The 17,713-nt window shown below is 35.3% G+C and overlaps 1 protein-coding gene across 1 annotated transcript in view; it reads left to right on the top strand.

Annotated features, from left to right (window-relative positions):
* PRPSAP2 (phosphoribosyl pyrophosphate synthetase associated protein 2) overlaps positions 1 to 17,713 on the top strand; it is a 79,112-nt gene that overhangs the window by 25,350 nt on the left and 36,049 nt on the right. Inside the window, exons 6-8 of the mRNA XM_036744816.1 lie at positions 1,187 to 1,359; positions 5,388 to 5,503; positions 13,539 to 13,594. Coding sequence (XP_036600711.1) covers positions 1,187 to 1,359; positions 5,388 to 5,503; positions 13,539 to 13,594 — 345 coding nt within the window. The remainder of the gene's footprint in view (positions 1 to 1,186; positions 1,360 to 5,387; positions 5,504 to 13,538; positions 13,595 to 17,713) is intronic.

Here is a 17,713-nt window from a genome sequence, read left to right as displayed (position 1 = left end):
TCCCATTTTGACCACTTCCCTTATCTAGGTGTATTAATTTTGTCTGTGCAGGAACTTTTTTCAGTTTCATGGAAACAAAGTTATCCATTTTCTCTTTTTTAATGGCCTCTTCCCTTTTTGTTAAGAACACCTCTTCTAGGGATGTGGGAATATGTAATACACTGTAGATGGTGCTATGAACTAGATCAGTTCTCCATTCCGTAGAGCAATTAGGAACAATGCCCAAAGGACTACAAAATTGCATACCCTTTGACCTAGCAATACTGATATTGGGGGCCCAAGGAAGTCAAAAGGAAAAGGACCCACGTGTGGAAAAATATTTATAACAGCTCTTTTTGTGGTGGCAAAGAGTTGGAAAATGAAGGGATGCCCCTAAATTGAGGAATAGCTGAAGAAGTTATGGTATATGAATGTGTTGGGATACTATTGTGCTATAAGAAATGATGAAGGGAATGGTTTCAGAAAAACCTAGGAAGACTTATATGAACTGGTAAAAAGTGAAGTTAACAGAACCAGGAGAACAATCTACATAGTAACAGCAATACTGTAAAGATAATCAGCTATGAAAGACTTAGTAACTCTGATTGACACAATAGCCCACCACAACTCTGAAGGACTCATAATGTAAAATGCTATCTACCTCCAAATAGAAAACTGATGGACTCAGAGTTCAGATTGAAGTATTTTTTCCTTTCGTTATTTTCCTTGCTTTTTTCCCCTTGAAATATGGCTAATGTGTAAATATTTTGCACAGTTCTGTATGTATAATGGGTATCATGATTTTTACCTTCTCAGTGGGTAGTGGAAAGGTTGGAGGGAGGTAGAGAATTTGGAACTAAAAATAAAAATAAATGAATAAACAAATAAAAACATTCATCTCCAACCATTATCTGTGAGAGGTATATGATCTGTTTCTTTTCTTATTTTTTCATAGTATGATCTTTAATATTAAGGTCATGCATCCATTTAGATATATTGTAGAATGTGGTGTATGATGTTGATCTAAGCCTAATGCTTTCCAGTCTTTATTTCTTTCTTATCTTTTAGAACTTAAGTCCCAGAATAGTAACCCTGTTAAGCAATATTTTGTTGGTACTTTGTAGCTGTGAAATATTGAGATGTTTTGTTGAATGTAGTTAATTGTGTTTTAACATACAGATATGAAACTAGAAATCTTTTATTTCAGGGATGTGAATACCACAGTCATGGAACTCTTGATCATGGTGTATGCTTGTAAAACCTCCTGTGCCAAAAGCATCATTGGAGTGATTCCCTATTTTCCATACAGCAAGCAGTGCAAGATGAGAAAAAGGGGCTCCATTGTTTCTAAGTTATTGGCTTCAATGATGTGCAAAGCTGGTAAGACCAATGAATGTTTGGCATTATTCTGGAGGGTTTTTTGGTTATTGTTGTTATCTTTATAACATATCTTTATCTTTATAAATTAAACATTTATATGGACTTCATTGGAACAGAACAAAAAATAATGAAATAGTCACAGTAACACATTTCAAAGTAATAATAATAGTAAAGGATTTCCTTTTCAAAAAAGTGAATAAAATATTATACAACATACATAATCTTTCTGTTTTCCTCACCACCTTAAAAAGCTCTAGGAAAAACAAAGGAAAGAAAATACTTAATGCAATGGGAAAAGCATATAAAAATCTTTTATTATTATTATTTGTGTTCTTTTCCTTTTAAATTTTGAGTTCCAAATTCTCTCCCTCCCATTCCTTCCCTCCTTCATATTTTGCTAGACCCTGGAATTAATTAATCCAGAGTCTTGGTTAGCCAGGCTAATGGATGGCATAAAACATAATTCAGTAGTTTGGCTTTGTTTCACTTCCTTTCCTCTGTGTGCCATTTATAGAAGTATTAAATAATGTAATAGATAATTTGACTTCTACCTTTTACTCTCAAATCAGTGCATTCAATGAGCATCTACTTGGCAGTAAAGGAAAGATCAAAGGATAGAAAGAACAGAAACATAATAACTTCAAAGCATTTCTCTATACCTTCATGTTATAGTTTTACCTAGTTTCTCTTAAACCAGACTGTTTTTCCTTCCACCCCATTTTCTTCTTCTCTTTCTTTTTATCCTGTCCCTCCTCAAAAGTCTATTTTGCTTCTAACCACCGCCTCCCTTAATCCATCCTCCCTTTTATCATTCTCCACCCTCTCTCCCCTCTTCTCTCCCTTCCTCCTTTCTCTCATCTCCTTCCCTTTCTATTTCCCTGTTGCGTAAATTACATATCTATACACAACTGAATGTAAATATATATTCTTCCGTCTTTGAACTATTTCTGAAGAGCATAAGGTTCAAGCATTGCCTGCCACCTCACCCCGCCTACCCCTCCCCCCCATTTTTCCCTCCATTGTAAAAGGTCTTCCTTGGGCACCTCTTTTGTGTGAGAAAAATTTCCCCATTCTGTTTCTCTCTTTCCCAGTCTGTCTCTCTCATTTTTTAGGGGGATCATTCCATCATAATCGACTCACATCAATGCCCTCTTTCTGTGGAAAATGCTTTTTAGCAGCCCTAAGTGTGATAAAGTTCTTACAGTTACATGTATCATCTTCCCATATAGGAATGTAAACAGTTTAACTTTATTGAGACCCTTAAGATTACTCTTTCATGTTTACCTTTTTATGCTTCTCTTGAGTCCTGTGTTTGAATGTCGTATTTTCTGTTCAGCTCTGATTTTTTCATTAAGAATGTTTGAAAATTGTCTATTTCATTAAATATCCATTTTTTCCCCTGAAGAATTATATTCAGTTTTGCTGGATAGGTTATTCTTGGTAGTTCTTTTGCCTTCTAGGATATCATATTCAAAGCCCTCTGTTCCTGTAATGTGGAAGCTGCCAAATCTTGTGTTGTTCTGACTATGGCTCTACAGTATTTAAATTGTTACTTCCTGGCTACTTAGTATTTTCTCTTTGACCTGTGAGCGCTGGAATTTGTCTATAATATTCCTGGGAGTTTTCATTTGGTGTATCCTTTAGGAGGTAAATGGTAGATTCTTTCAGTTTCTGAAGATATTGGGTCAGTTTTCCTGATAATTTCTTGTAATATGATGTCCAATAATTCTTAAATTATCTCTCCTGAATCTATTTTCCAGGTCAGTTTTTTCTGATGAGAGATTTCACATTTTCTATTTTTTCATCCTTTTGACTTTGTTTTATTGTTTCTTGAAGTCTCATGGACTCATTAGCTTCGACTTGCCCAATTATAATTTTTAAGGAATAAAAATTTTCTTCAGTGAGAATCTGTATCTTTTATTTGGCCAAGTCTTTTTTTTTTTTTGAAGGAATTCTTTTCTTCAGTGAATTTTTGTACTTTTCCATTTGAGTTATTCTGCTTTTTAAGGAGTTCTTTTCTTCAGTGAATTTTTGTGCTTCTTTTACCATTAGGCCAATTCTGTTTATTTTGAAGTGTTATTTTGGTTGTTGGCTCATTTTTCTAGCCTATTTCTGGGCTCTGTTGACCTCGGGATGGGGAGGCACTGTGCCAAGCTTCAGGCTTTTTTGTGCTGCTGTATTAAGAGGTAGTTATGGGGGCCTGCAAGTTTTTGGTGCTTCCACAGTGGTGTGATGCTCTCCTGGTCTGTGCTTTGGTCTTTACCCAGAAAAGATCCCTGGTTCCCTGCAGTCACAGGCGCTAGCTCTCCTCTTTGCCTTGGAACTGTAACCAGGGCCCCTGCTCCCTTGTGACTGATCCTTAGCACTCCTTTCCTTCCTAGAACTATGTAAGGCCAATAGAGTTGCCAGTCAGTGCCAGCAAAGGGTCCTCTGTAATCTCTTTCTGACCAGTTGCCCAACCCCCTTAGTGTCTCTGGGCTGAGAGCTGAAGCTGCTGTGACTGCTGTTACTGCTGCTTGCATGTCTGGGCTCCAGACAGGCCTCCACTCCAGTGTTGCACACAAACTTCTGCTGACCTCCCAAGTTTTCTTAGGCTGGAAAAATGTCTGACCCTGATCTTTTGTTGGTTCTGCTGCTCCAAAATTTGATTTAAGGTGTTATTTTAATGTTGTTTGGAGGGGAGTATTGAGAGAGTTCAGCTGGGTTGCCTCTACTCTGCCGTCTTCTATGAAGACAATTCTTTTATTTTATTTTATTTTTTTTACGAAGACAATTCTTAAGTTATCGTATCACATCATATATCATATCATATATTATGGCCAGCACCTGATATTGCCATTTCCCTATTTGATTTCAGTCTTCTGGAAGGTATAATTGTTTTCTTTCAGTCTTGTGCTTCTATCATTTTCCTCTTACACCTTCCTCTCTGTGTTAAAATTGTATCTTGTTTTGGTTCCCTTGACTACTTCTAGTCAGTATAGCAAGTTGCAAAGGGGAGTCTGGAAATAGTATACAAAATGTGCAGAAGATCAAAGGAGCGCAGTTTACAAGTTGTATCATATATTAACCAAAATTCACATCCTACTATTTGTGTTGGATCAGCAGAAGCCATTTAAGTGCTGTTGTGGAGGTTTTTTCGTCATGTGATATGGAAGTCTTTGACAAATTCCAGACTGACAGATTACCAAAAGGTGTTGATAATTTTGAGATGATGTGGACATATTAATAGGAATGTTTATTGTCAATTTTGAGATGATTTGGATATGTTAATGAACTAATTAACCCCAAGGTGGCACAGATAAGATTTAGTCTGTTTCCTAAAAAATTCTATAAAAATGATACCTCACAGTTCTGCCGCACTGCCCCCCCACCCCTAATCATTTTTACTTCTCCTTTGGGTTCATGCTGCCTAGTGTTCCCAACTCTAATCCGTGGTTACATGAGTGATTGATTGTGCCTGTTTCCCTCCCTATTCTCTTCCTCATGCTACCTGCCTCCCTTTACCATCCCATCCTCCCATCCCCATACCATCTGCCTCTCTATATCCCTTTCACACTTGTCTTGTTGACTAAAGTACCTCTGTGCCTAAAGTGAGATTGCAGCCCCATTTCTCACTGCCATCATGGGTTTTCCTGGCAAGTACCTAAAGAATTGGGCATGCCTGCCCCCTATTTCATAAATTAATTATCAATTCATTCTCACTCTGCTGGTTATCAATGCATATATTTCTTGAGGGAGCACCTGGTAATGATGTCTGTTTAATAATGGTTGGTAACTTATTTTTCTTTCAGAATTGACATTTGAAATTATTCTCACATAGTTATGAAAACCATAGGACAAAGAGTTTGTGTTGATATGACTATTAGTCATTTTCCTTAATATTGTTTTGAATATTTTAAGGTTTTTTTAATTTAAAAGAAATATCTGTTATACTATCTAAAAGTAGAAAATATAATATACTTAATCTTTGTTAATGCATTATTTTAAGTGTTCCATTTGTGCGCCTTATATCTGCTTTATTTTCAAAGGTTTGACTCACCTTATTACCATGGATTTACATCAGAAAGAAATACAAGGCTTCTTCAATATTCCTGTTGATAATCTGAGAGCTTCTCCATTCTTATTGCAGTACATTCAAGAAGAGGTGAGTTAGCCTAAACTTCACTATTCATTTAGGAAGATATTATCTTTAAATTTAAAGGGTTATTTTCACCTTCTGTGAGTTATTAAACTCTACCTATTAGAAACAAAACATGACATATTGTGTTGGAGTACTTTTCTGTTCTGAAGTTTTTCATTAAAATTGATCTTTTTGACCTGATTTTTTTTTAAATATCCTAGATTTTATACATTTCATTTGCCATTTTATACTTTACTCATATTTTTTACTCTTTATTTCTGTATGGAATTTTTAGAGTACATGTTTAAGACCACAGTTTTTCACAATTTTAATTGCTAGAGGGGAAAAAAGCTATGTCTTGAAACTTTTAATAATAAAGGGGAAAGTAGAATTAATACAAGAAATAATAAAAACATTCTTTTTATTATTGCCAATTAGCAGAGGGAAAAGGAAGGATACAAAAAGGATACTGGGAGAGAGATGGACATATAAAGAAAACATAAAGACAGATGGAAAGATTTGTGAAAAAAGGAGAAACAAATGTTAAGATCCACTTAAATATGCAACATTAATTCACACATTTGTGTTGTGCTTTAAAGTTTGCAAAATATTTTCCTCACAACTACCCTGTGAATTAGTACAATTGTCATCCCAGTTTTATAGATAGATGAGAAGTCTGAGGCTCAGAAAGCCTAAGTTATTTTCCCAGGGCTGTTAGACAGCTAGTAAGTGTCAGAGTCAAGACTTGAACACAAATCTCCTGACATGTGTTCTGACTTGTTTCTTCTCAGATACAGTTTCATAGAGTAGCATCTCCATCTTGTAGCCTTTTTGGGTATTACTGCTAAGCATTTAAAGTTAAGTTGTACTTTGATAAATTTTAATAATGATACTGGTGTTTGCCTTGCAAACCAGATGAAATTAAGTAGAGAGGGCTTATTACTCATTAGTGGAAAAATCACCTCCTAGAATCCAGTTTTAAGTTTTTCTGAAGCAAGAAATATTTCTGCTATTTTTTAGATTCGTGGCTACTCTCCAGGCTATTTTTTGGATTAAAGGTGTCTTGTTTGTGATGTTCAACCGGGATGTGACTAGAGCTTAAATTTGTCTTTGATGTTATGGGCTAAACAAGTTCTTGTTTCAAAAACTTCTAAATTAGGGTGATGCTTGAAAAAGCATTTGAAAATTTTATTGAATTAGATACTATATAATCTAAATATGAAATACAGAGTGTCATAAAAGTTTGGGTGCAGTTTTAAGTGATTAAGGCTGAGCACTAAGATTTTTGGGACACTGTGTATTAATATACTTAATGCAAATAGAGATGCTGCTAAAAATAGTGTGTCATCTGACTCAGATTTTCTGATATGTAATTTGAAAATTGTTCATCATTTCTGATTTCTATTTGACAGCGTTCCTAATATTTTGTCTTAGTATAATGATCCATAAATATGCTTTTACATGTAAGGCCTTAAGGTTACTGTTAGGTCCTGGAAGAGCTTAGTAATTGAAGAAATATTGTGAGTTTTTGTGATTATTTGGTTTTTCATTTTAATCAGTATTTGCAAGTTTTATATATTTCACTTTTCATGCATTAACACTTCTAAAATTGGAAGTATATCTACTCAAATTTCTTTTTAAAAAGAAGATAGGTATTGGTAACTCACACTTAGTAATATTTTTCTTTTAAAATTATTGTAAGCAATATTAAACACTCATCCTTCCAACCAGCTATACTTGCTTTGCAATTATTTACATGTAAATATTTCAGTGAATGAAATGTCGTAACTATTTACTCATTCTCTTATTGCGTTTCTTTGTTCCCACTTTTACTTTCATATGGTTATATTTAATAGCCACTTTGGTCTTCTGGAGTTTTTTTCTTTTTGATTTTCATTATTTTGTTATCTTTCTAGATTTCTTTGTATTCCTTATACTTGTCTTAACCTAATTTTGTTATAATATTCCATTCTTGTTAACATACTACAGCATATTTAACTACTCTATTGTTAGACATTTAGATTACTTCCAGTTTTTTGTACTGACAGATAAATTGGCCAAAAAAAAATTTTTTTTTTGCTCAGACTCATAAATAATAGAGAAACAAATTAAAGCAATGCTGTGGTACCATCTCACACCCACCACAGGTATCTTTTTTTTGGGGGGGTAAACTCTCAGTATGTACTTCCAACGGATATATGTTGAGAGGGTAAAATTATTTTTGTCAATTTCGCTGAATAAACTTTGAAATTAATTTTTAAAAGATTCTACTATTGTTCTATAAACCTGCCTACATTAGTTTTGTTTTTGTAGTTTAGTGGGAGTGTAATAGTGCCTCAGCATTGTTTTAGTTTGCATGTTTAAATGTTAAGCATTTTTTCAAGTGATTATTGATTTTATTTCCCTTTTTGGGGTAAACTCATGTCTCTGAATCATTTATCACTTAGGACTGTGTTTGTCTTTTTACTTTTTTAACAGTTAGGTGCCATGATTTTAATCTTTAAAATTTGCCATAAAAATTTTCCAGTCTGTTATCTTTGTCTAAATTATATTGTTTTTGTTTTTTTTAAAATATAATCAAAGCCATCTGTTTTGTCCTTAATGATCTCTTCTGTTTATTTAATAAAATGAGTCATCTTCCTTCCTTGAGATAAATACTTTATTCCATTTCATTTTATATTTTTTGGTTTTTACACCACTTAGGTTTCTCCATGACCTTCCTACCTTCTCCCTTACAAAATTTTTTAAGAAAAAAAGGAAGGAGGGGGAAAGATGAAGAGGGACTGGACCCTAATTTTTGAAGAGTAGTTATAAATTTTTCTGAGGGTTATATATAACATATGTACACACACATACATACATATGTCCCTTTATATGAAACGAGGAGGTATAAAATGTATTTGCATATAATCTGCGTATAGGTGATATCATCATTGGTTATAGATGATTCCATACCTTATTCATTCCTGAGATTATCTCATCTCCCTTCCTTTTCATTGATTTCGACAGACTGTTGTCAGAAATAGACGAAAGATAGGGAATAGAGAAGAAGAAAGAGTCTGGCATAGTGAGGATTCAGACCTTTTGTTGAACTTCAAATACAATCTCCCTTCCCCCCTGCTACAATTTAAAGGGAGATTCTTTAAATTTTAGAAGTTAGATTTCTGTAGTATCTATTTTAGTTTATAAGTTCTCTTTGTATAGGGACCACATTTTAATATCTTATGGGAACAGGACAAAAATTGGGTTGATTTTTTTTTTAAATGGACATTTTTTTAAAAAAATAAATTAGCAGTCTCTCTTAAAATATTTTCCCTAAAATGGTAATTACTTCTTCCTCAACCTGTCTAAAGACTGCTTCATCGGGGAAACTAGGTGGCACAGTGAGTAGAGCACCGGCCCTGGAGTCAGGAGGACCAGAGTTCAAATCTGGCCTCAGGCACTTGACACATGTACTAGCTGTGTGACCTTGGGCAAGTCACTTAACCCCAATTGCCCTGCCAAAAAGCAAAAAAAAAAAAAAAACCAAACCAAAAACCAAAAAACCAAGACTGCTTCATCTCAAATCTGGATGTTAAATGTAAAGGCTTAATCAGGGATTACAGATGTCAGAAAGCCCAATTAGAGGAATAGAACCCTATTTTTTCGTTCACTTCTTTGGTTTTAGTAGAGTAATTGGGAAAGGATTTGGAGCTGTTTAGAAGCTGACATGCTGATTAAGGATAATGGAATCAAAGGAAGAGTCTGCTGTTAATAAACATAGAAATTAGTCAGCATATCCAACTCAAGATGACCCTGAGTCATCAAAAAGATCATACTATACAGACCTTCAGTGTTTGTTTCAGGCAGGATATTTAAAGGGTTGTGTCAAACAATGTTAAATAAATCTTGTTTGATATACAGGTTATTACTTATTTAAAGGTTTTTTAATTTTTAAGACTGTAGTTGTGTAAGGTAGGGAATTGTATAATGCATTTTAGGAAGAATTTTATTAAAAGTAGCTAGTTTCAGCATAGTTTAACACATAAAGGGATACATTCTTTTTAAAAGATAACTGACTCTTAAGTAGAATACTTCATTTCCAACAATGTAAGATAAATGAGGTCTTATTGTATCTTACCATTTGTGTTAAACTGTTAGAGTTAAACTGTTTAACAGGATCTGGCTTTTATAAATATATTTGGTGAAATCATATTTAGACTTTTCATAAACTATATGATGCATTGAAACTCTAAAACTTAGTAATTTAGAATAGTAGTGAAATAGTTTTAATTAATAAAAACTGAGTTGTAGAACCTTATTATTTAAAGGAATACTTTCACTTCAAATATATGTAATAATTTGAAAGTGGTTCACAATCTTTTGTTAAGTCTTGCCAGATTTATTTTTAATAAATAATGTTTTGTGATGAGCATCTTGATTATATATGATTGGATTCTGTTGAAGTGGTTTTAAATATATTTTTATGAGGCAGTTTTTCTTAAATAAAGCATTCTCTAATATGCTTTTATCAACAACATAATCTTATAAAAAACCCACTAAAATTAAAACTCAAACTATTTACAGTAATAATGTTTTTAAATGTGACTGTCAGCTTATCAATGATACCCTAATTCCTAGTTTTTTTCCTCATGTTATTTTGTATAGTTCTTTATTTTCCTCATTTGGTATTCTTAATATTATTTTTTTTAAAATTTATTTATTTATTTTAGTTTACCACACACGGTTCTACATAGTTTTGAGTTCCAGATTTTCTCCCTTCCCTCCCCCCTCCCTCCCCAAGACGGCATGGAATCTCATATAACTGTCATGTATAACTTCACATTGAATTAATTTATGCACTAGTCAAGTTGTGGAGAAGAATTTTGACCAATGGAATGAATCATGAGAAAGAAGAAACAGAACCAAAAAAAAAAAACAACCCAAAAACAAAAACAAAAGAGAAGCAAAAAAGGCAAGCATGTAGTGCACCTAGATCTGTATTAAAACTTCACAGTTCTTTCTCTGGATGAAGATAGCACTCTTCATCGTGAGTCCCCTGGAGCTGTCCTTGCCCCTTAGGTTGCTGAGAAGAGCGCAGTATGTCAGGGTTGGTCCTCACGGAATCCATATATCTGTGGCTGTGCACAACGTTCTCCTGGCTCTGCTCCGCTCACTCAGCATTATGTCGTGTAGGTTTTTCCATGTTGTTATGAAGTCTGTATCATCCCCATTTCTTACGGCACAATAGTATTCCATCACCTTCATATACCACAGCTTGTTCAGCCATTCCCCAATTGATGGGCATCCTTTTGATTTCCAATTCTTGGCTACCACAAAAAGAGCCGCTATAAATATTCTTGTACATATGGGTCCTTTTCCCGCTTGCGTGATTTCTTTGGGATACAACCCTAGAAGTGGTATTGCTGGGTCAAAGGGTATGAACATTTCTATAGCCCCTTGGGCATAGTTCCAAACCGCCCTCCAAAATGGCTGGATCAGCTCACAACTCCACCAGCAATGCAACAATGTTCCAATTTCCCCACATCCTTTCCAGCATTTATCATTTTCTTGTTTTGTTATTTTAGCCAATCTGACAGGAGAGATGTGGCATCTAAGAGTTGTTTTGATTTGCATTTCCCTAATCAGTAGTGATCCAGAGCATTTTTTCATATGCCTATAGATAGCTTTAATTTCTTCCTCTGAAAACTGCCTGCCCACATCCCCCGACCATTTCTCAACTGGGGAATGGCTTGCACTCTCGTATATTTGGCTCAGTTCCCTGTATATTCCAGAAACGAGGCCTTTATCAGAGATATTAGTTGCAAAGATTTTCTCCCAACCTTCTGCCTCCCTCCTAATTCTTGTTGCAGTGGCTTTTTTTGTACAAAAACATTTCAATTTGACATAATCAAAATTATCCATTCTGCATCTTGCAATGCTCTCCATCTCTTGTTGGGTCATGAATTCTTTACTTTTCCACAAATCTGATAAGTAAACTATTCCTTGCTTTCCCAAATTACCCATAGTATCAGCTTTTACTCCTAACTCATGAACCCATCTTGACTTTACCTTGGTACACGGTCTATGCCCATATTCTTAATATTATAATGTTTTGATTCAATTCAAGTGTTTGAATTTTTTTCATGATACACCATCAAGGCTGAATTTAACTAGTTAAGTCTAAATTCCTGGACTCCCAGTGACAAACAACAAAATGAATTGTTACCAGGATGTTTTGTGTTGTTCTGAACCAAAGATAGAGACAACGATGTTAATGACGTTTTCCTCTTGTCCCTCGGGGTCCTGCTTTGTACAGGGATAGTGGGAGACTGCACACGCACACACGTATCACATATGCATATATGTGTATATATACATACGTGTACATGTATGTATATGATAAATATTTTATATGTTCACATATATAGTATAAACTTTTTACTGTATATACGCTTTATATACTCTATATGTACATACATATATACACTAGATGTATCTTTTCACACTGGTTATTATCTGTACATTGGGTAGCCGTCCATTGAAGTTATTTGCCGTTGGTAAATCTGTTGATTAATTCCCAGAATGTAGGTACAGTTTATAAAATATTTTTGCAACTTTATTTTGAGAACTCTGTTCTCATCATCATGATTATGAAAACCTTCAGTGTTTGTTTCAGGCAGTATATCTAAGGGATTGTGTCAAATAATGTTAAATAAATCCTGTTTGATATATAGGTTCTTACTTATTTAAAGGTTTTTTAATTTTTAAAACACTGTAGACATTAACTCTTTTGGAGATCTCTTTAATTTATGTAATTGCTGTGAAGAAAGCACTTTAAGCAATATAAATGTAAGTTGTTACCTATCATGAAAACTCTACATACAAATTAATTTGCCCCTCTAGGTGCCCCTAAAGGCTGCCATTTTATGTATTTTCTTTGTGTATGCATGCTTAGTGAAATACAGAATTAATGAATTTATTGAATTGATGAAATTTTTCTTATATATGTATACTAAGTTTTAATATTTTTTCATAATAGAATAGTTATTAGAATTTACATATAGAGTTAAATGAGTGTCGAGAATTTGTGGCATTATAAGATTTGCACATGGAGTTTTGGCAGTTGCTAGAAAGCGTAAGAATCTTGCTTTAACTAGATGAATGCTTAAACATGTCTAATTCCTTTTGCTTCTTTTATAATAGTTTACTGCTCTGGGCAACTTTTGTCAATAGTGGAGTGAAAGAGTCTTGTGGCATCAGCAGTGACCAGAACAGAAATTTCCAGAGTTAGGAAACTTTGAGCTTAAACTAGACTAGGCTATGAAAGGGGTGTGGGGGTGTTAATAGACAATTTCTTCTCTTTACTTTCCTCTGCAGCCCCATCTCCCTATCTTTCACAGTCCTCCTGTATCTTTAGTCTTTTCTAGTCACCAGTGGGAGACTTTTTGCTTCCTTAGGGAATAACTTGGAGGGGCATTATAAGTAGGTACAAATGAGTCTTCTGTTTCTTTCTGATCTGTCTTTCCTGACTTTCTGCTTCCCAGTTGCTAGATGATATAGAAAGGGACCTTTTGTCGATGGGATTTTTTGGTTGTCAGGATGCAAGAAAATTGTCAATTACCACGAAGACAAGTTTCCTCTTACAGCAAATGAGTGTTACAAATGACCCACCTTTTCATCCTGCCTTAAAATTCTAAAATATTAGTAGGAAGGAACAAGAATTGAATTCCAAAATAAGATAGCAAAATGTGATTTTTGACTCGAGTGGTATTACTATAACTGGTTTAAAGTGTTTTTCATTGAACTAGAGCTGCTTTTTTTTTATAATTCCATTTATCAATTGTTTTACTACTTCTGAAGATGTTTTTAGACGTAGGGCCCTTTTTCAGGTAAAAAATTTTCTTCCTTTTCAAAAGAGAAAATGCAATTCAAATATTTACATTCCTGAGGATACTTGGTGAAGCTTTAAATAATAAGATAGCATCCTTTATTCATTTTTATCGATTGTTGAGATGTTAGCTTGAACAGATCAATAATTGACATGGCAGTAAACAATGAAATCTGTTATTTGCCACAGATCCCAGATTACAGGAATGCAGTGATTGTAGCCAAATCACCAGCTTCAGCCAAGAGGTAGGTAGGATCTTCTAATTTCTCTTAAGGAAGATATTGATAGTACAAATAGAGTGGTATGCTACTTATTTGGGATGAAATAAAATAAATTTGTTGACTTGCATTTTTAAAAAATTTTCAGTATATAATAGATCTTCCTTTTGTTATAGTCACTTTTTTTTTACATGAATTAGCATCAAGTCAACAGGATTTGGGCATCTTTTCTTTAATCCTTTATCATAAAATAACACTTAACATATTGGATATTTAACATACTTTTGAACAGTCCATTTTTCTAGGTCTGTCCTATAGGCTTTCAGTGAGATTTAAGTCAAGTTTCCAGGTCATTGAAGTATGTTTATTTATCTCCATCTCTTGGATAAATTTGTCTTTCTTTTACATGTGGCATAGTACAAAGTTTTGTTGCATTCAATCTCTATTTGGGGTTTTTGGTGATTCTTGAGTAGTTCTGCTTCTTAGTATATCAATATCATCAATGGGTACAAGATTTGCAGGACAACTTGAAGGGAAAAAATTCTCCCAACCATTTTTTTGGGGCGGGGGTGGAGGAGGCAGAAGGGAGCATGCAGATATGTTGTGGTCTGATGAAGATAACCCAGATCTAACAGGCTCACCTGGACTTCTGACAATTGTTTTGGTATAGCCTTGAAATGAAAAAGTGAGTTTCATCAGTAAACATGACTGTTTTTCAATCATCAGTACTTTGGTCTTTGTGGTCTTTGTGTTGTCTTGCTCATGACAAATGCTTTTTTCTTTTTTTTTTTTCCTTCCATAGCAGAGAGCCCCCTCTCCCTTTTAAAAAATGGTTTCTTAACTGTTCTTACACCTCAAGATGCCTGTGCTGTACTCTAGAGGAATCAATATTGAGCTATAATGTCTTTGCTCATTTTCCAATAATTAATTAGACACAAGCAGCAGTAGTGTGTCAGTCCTTGGCATTGTTTTTTTGTTTCAAATGGACCTTTCATTTGTGTTTCAGTGCAATTGATCCTGTTCCTTGTGGGCTTGAATGATCCTTGAGGTGTTTGAGTTCCCCGCATTAGCAGTGACTGCAGTATTTTCTTCAGTATTTTTTTGGGTCTCCTTTAGCAAGTCATTGACTTGTTTTTCATGGTTTTCCTGCATCACTCTCATTTCTCTTCCCAATTTTTCCTCTGCTTCTCTAACTTGCTTTTCCAAATCCTTTTTGAGCTCTTCATGGTCTGAGACCAGTTCATGTTTTTCTTGGAGGCTTTTGATGTAGGCTGTTTGACTTTGATAACTTCTTGTTGCTGTATGTTTTGGTCTTCTTTGTCACCAAAGAAAGATTCCTGAGTCTGAATCTGAGTCTGTTGTCACCGCCTGGCCATGTTCCCAGCCAACTCCTTGACCCTTGAGTTGTTTGTTGGGGTATGACTGCTTGTAGAGTAGAGAGTACTTTGTCCCAAGCTTGAGAGGCTGCACTGTTGTTTTCAGAGCTTTTTCTATGCAGCAAGCTCTGCCACACCAGTGCTCCTCCTCCCCCAAGAACCACCAACCTGGACCACGCCTCAGATCTGAGCAGGCTCTGCACTCTTGCTTGGATTCGCCACTTAATTCCTCCCACCAGGTGGGCCTGGGGCCAGAAGCAACTGCAGCTGTAGTTCTGTAGCTGCACCACCTCTACTGCCACCCGGGTGGTGGCTGAACCACCAACTCCTTTCACTCTGTCCCTGCAGTTTTGTCCCACTAACCTTCTCTATCTTTGGTGTTTGTGGGTTGAGAAGTCAGTTAACTGCCATAGCTCACTGATTCAGTACACTAGGGCCTGTTCCGCCCAGCTTCTGCTCTGGTTGGTCCAGGCACAGCCTACACTGGGCTCTGCTTCCCTCCGCTCCCAGCTTTGTGAGACAGACCTTACCCAGCGACCATCCAGGCTGTCCTTGGCTGGAGCCCTGCTTCCTTCTGCTATTCTGTGGGTTCTGCAGTTCTAGAATTTGATCAGAGCTATTTTTTTATGGGTGTTTATTGGGTCCTGGAGGAGAGCCCTAGGCAAGTCCCTGCTTTCCAGCCACCATCTTGACTCCGCCCCTCCCCCTGGATTTGCCATACACTTGACTTTTTAAATGTCTTTTCCTTCACTTGATAAATAGTAGGAATATGTCCAACAATGAATATGCTTATTGATGTTATTAGAAGGTGTACAAAATGAGAAGCTGAAGCCACATGTGTTTATATCTTTCTAGTGATAATTAAAGTATCTTCTAGTATTCATTTTCTTTTTAACCAATAGTATCTAATTTCTAGTGGGATGCATAAGCTTAAGCCAGCAATGTGGAAAGAGAGAGAAAAGAACTTTTAGCGTGTTAAATCTTTTTTTGGAAATGCTTTTTATTATCTTATAGTTAAATGCTTTCTTTGCCCTGGAACTTTGCACTAATAACATTTATGATGGAGTAGAATTAAATAAGTCATATTAACTTGTGATCTTAACCATTTTTAGTTACTAAGTGCCAAAAGAGAGTTTCAAATCCTAAAGGCAATCAGGATTCTAGTGTGTGTCCACCAAATTACTTCAAATTACAAATAGTTGAGTATATTTCTGGCATTTTCTTTATACTGCCTTTCTTATCCAAATAGGTTTCCTCATAACTCCTGAGAACTTTGGTTATAGCTAATAGGAGTAACTCATACTATAAGGTTTACATAGTACTTTCTTCTTAGTAATTTCCCAGAACACAACGTCATAGTGGAAAGAGCACTTGACTTGGAATCAGAGGACCCACGTCTAAATTCTGGCTTTGCTTTTGACTACCTCTGTAAATTCGGGCAAATAATTTAACCTCTGTAGCGTTTGGTTTCCTTACCTGTAAAATGAGGGTTACTTTAACGTCACGTTCTTTAAAATAAAGATTCTTATTCATCTTTTTACTTTATTGATCCCCTCTAAGCATAAAGTAGGATTGTAAATAGGCTCATAAGGTACTTGCTTCAAAGTTATTGTGTAATATTAATAACAATTTCAGTTACTATAAATATTTTGGAAGATTTGGGGTACAACAGTTATTTTGCTGCTGGTTTCAGACTAGGCCAGGAGCTGGATCTGAAACCCCACTCCTTGGGTCAGAGCCACATGGCTGTTGCCTGCTTCTTCACATCCTAGGACTTGTGACCTTTCCTTGATCTGGACACCCTTTCCCCAACTCAGGTGCAGGTCCGTTCCTCAGTGAATAGAATCTGTGTCCCAGCGCTGTATCATAAATGACAAGTTGGCATATATCCTACTCCTTGCGTAAGGTCAGATCCTTCTCTGCTAGATCTGGGATCTCTTCTTTCCTGGGGGCAGGTCTGCATTAAGTTCCTGGGCTGGAAGGCTCTGGATAGATCCCAACTTTTGTGCTGCCAGACCTCTCAATTTTCCCTATGCTAGTCTGCTCAAGACAAATGTATGATTTTTTTTTCTTCTGTTTAGTTAGGTCTGGTCTCTGGCATGTTTCTCGAATCTTTCAAGAGTTCAACTGTAACACTTCCTTCCACTCAGTCATCTTGCCTGGTCTCTTCATTTCCTACCTTTCTTCATTATTTCCCTTGATGTTACAGGTCTTTTCTACTTCCAAATGAATTTTATTATTTTATTTACCTCCGTAAAGTATCCCTTTGCTAGTTTGACTTGCATAGCACTAAATATGTGAAGAAGTTTTTGTAGCGTTGTCATCTTTTATTTTCTTTAAGAAACATTTTTAATTGACTGTGTATAGTTGTTGACTATGCTTTGTTATTACAGAAATGCTACTGATTTTTGCAGGTTTATTCTATAGCCTGCTACTTTGCCAGAACTTGTAATTGTCTCATTATCTTGTAAAATTCCTAGAATATTATAGGTAAATCATAATAGCAAGGTAAATCATCAGCAAATAAGTACAGTTTCATCTCCTCTGCCTTTATGTCTTTGATTTATTTATCTTCTCCTTTTTTAAAATAAGTTTCCGTTTTTATAATCATCAATTCCTCTTTCCCCCATATCTTCTCACTGTCTCAGATCACGTACATCCCATACAACAAATAGTATTTTTTTAATGACAAAAACAATCTAAAGAAATTAGCATAACTGATCAGTACATTGGAAAACCATGAACCGTGTGAAAACATGAGCAGTGTATA

Source organism: Trichosurus vulpecula, chromosome 1 (assembly GCF_011100635.1).
Source record: "Trichosurus vulpecula isolate mTriVul1 chromosome 1, mTriVul1.pri, whole genome shotgun sequence".
NCBI lineage: Eukaryota > Metazoa > Chordata > Mammalia > Diprotodontia > Phalangeridae > Trichosurus > Trichosurus vulpecula.
The sequence above is the reverse complement of the archived record's forward strand: the minus strand, read 5'-3'. Positions and strand labels throughout refer to the sequence as shown.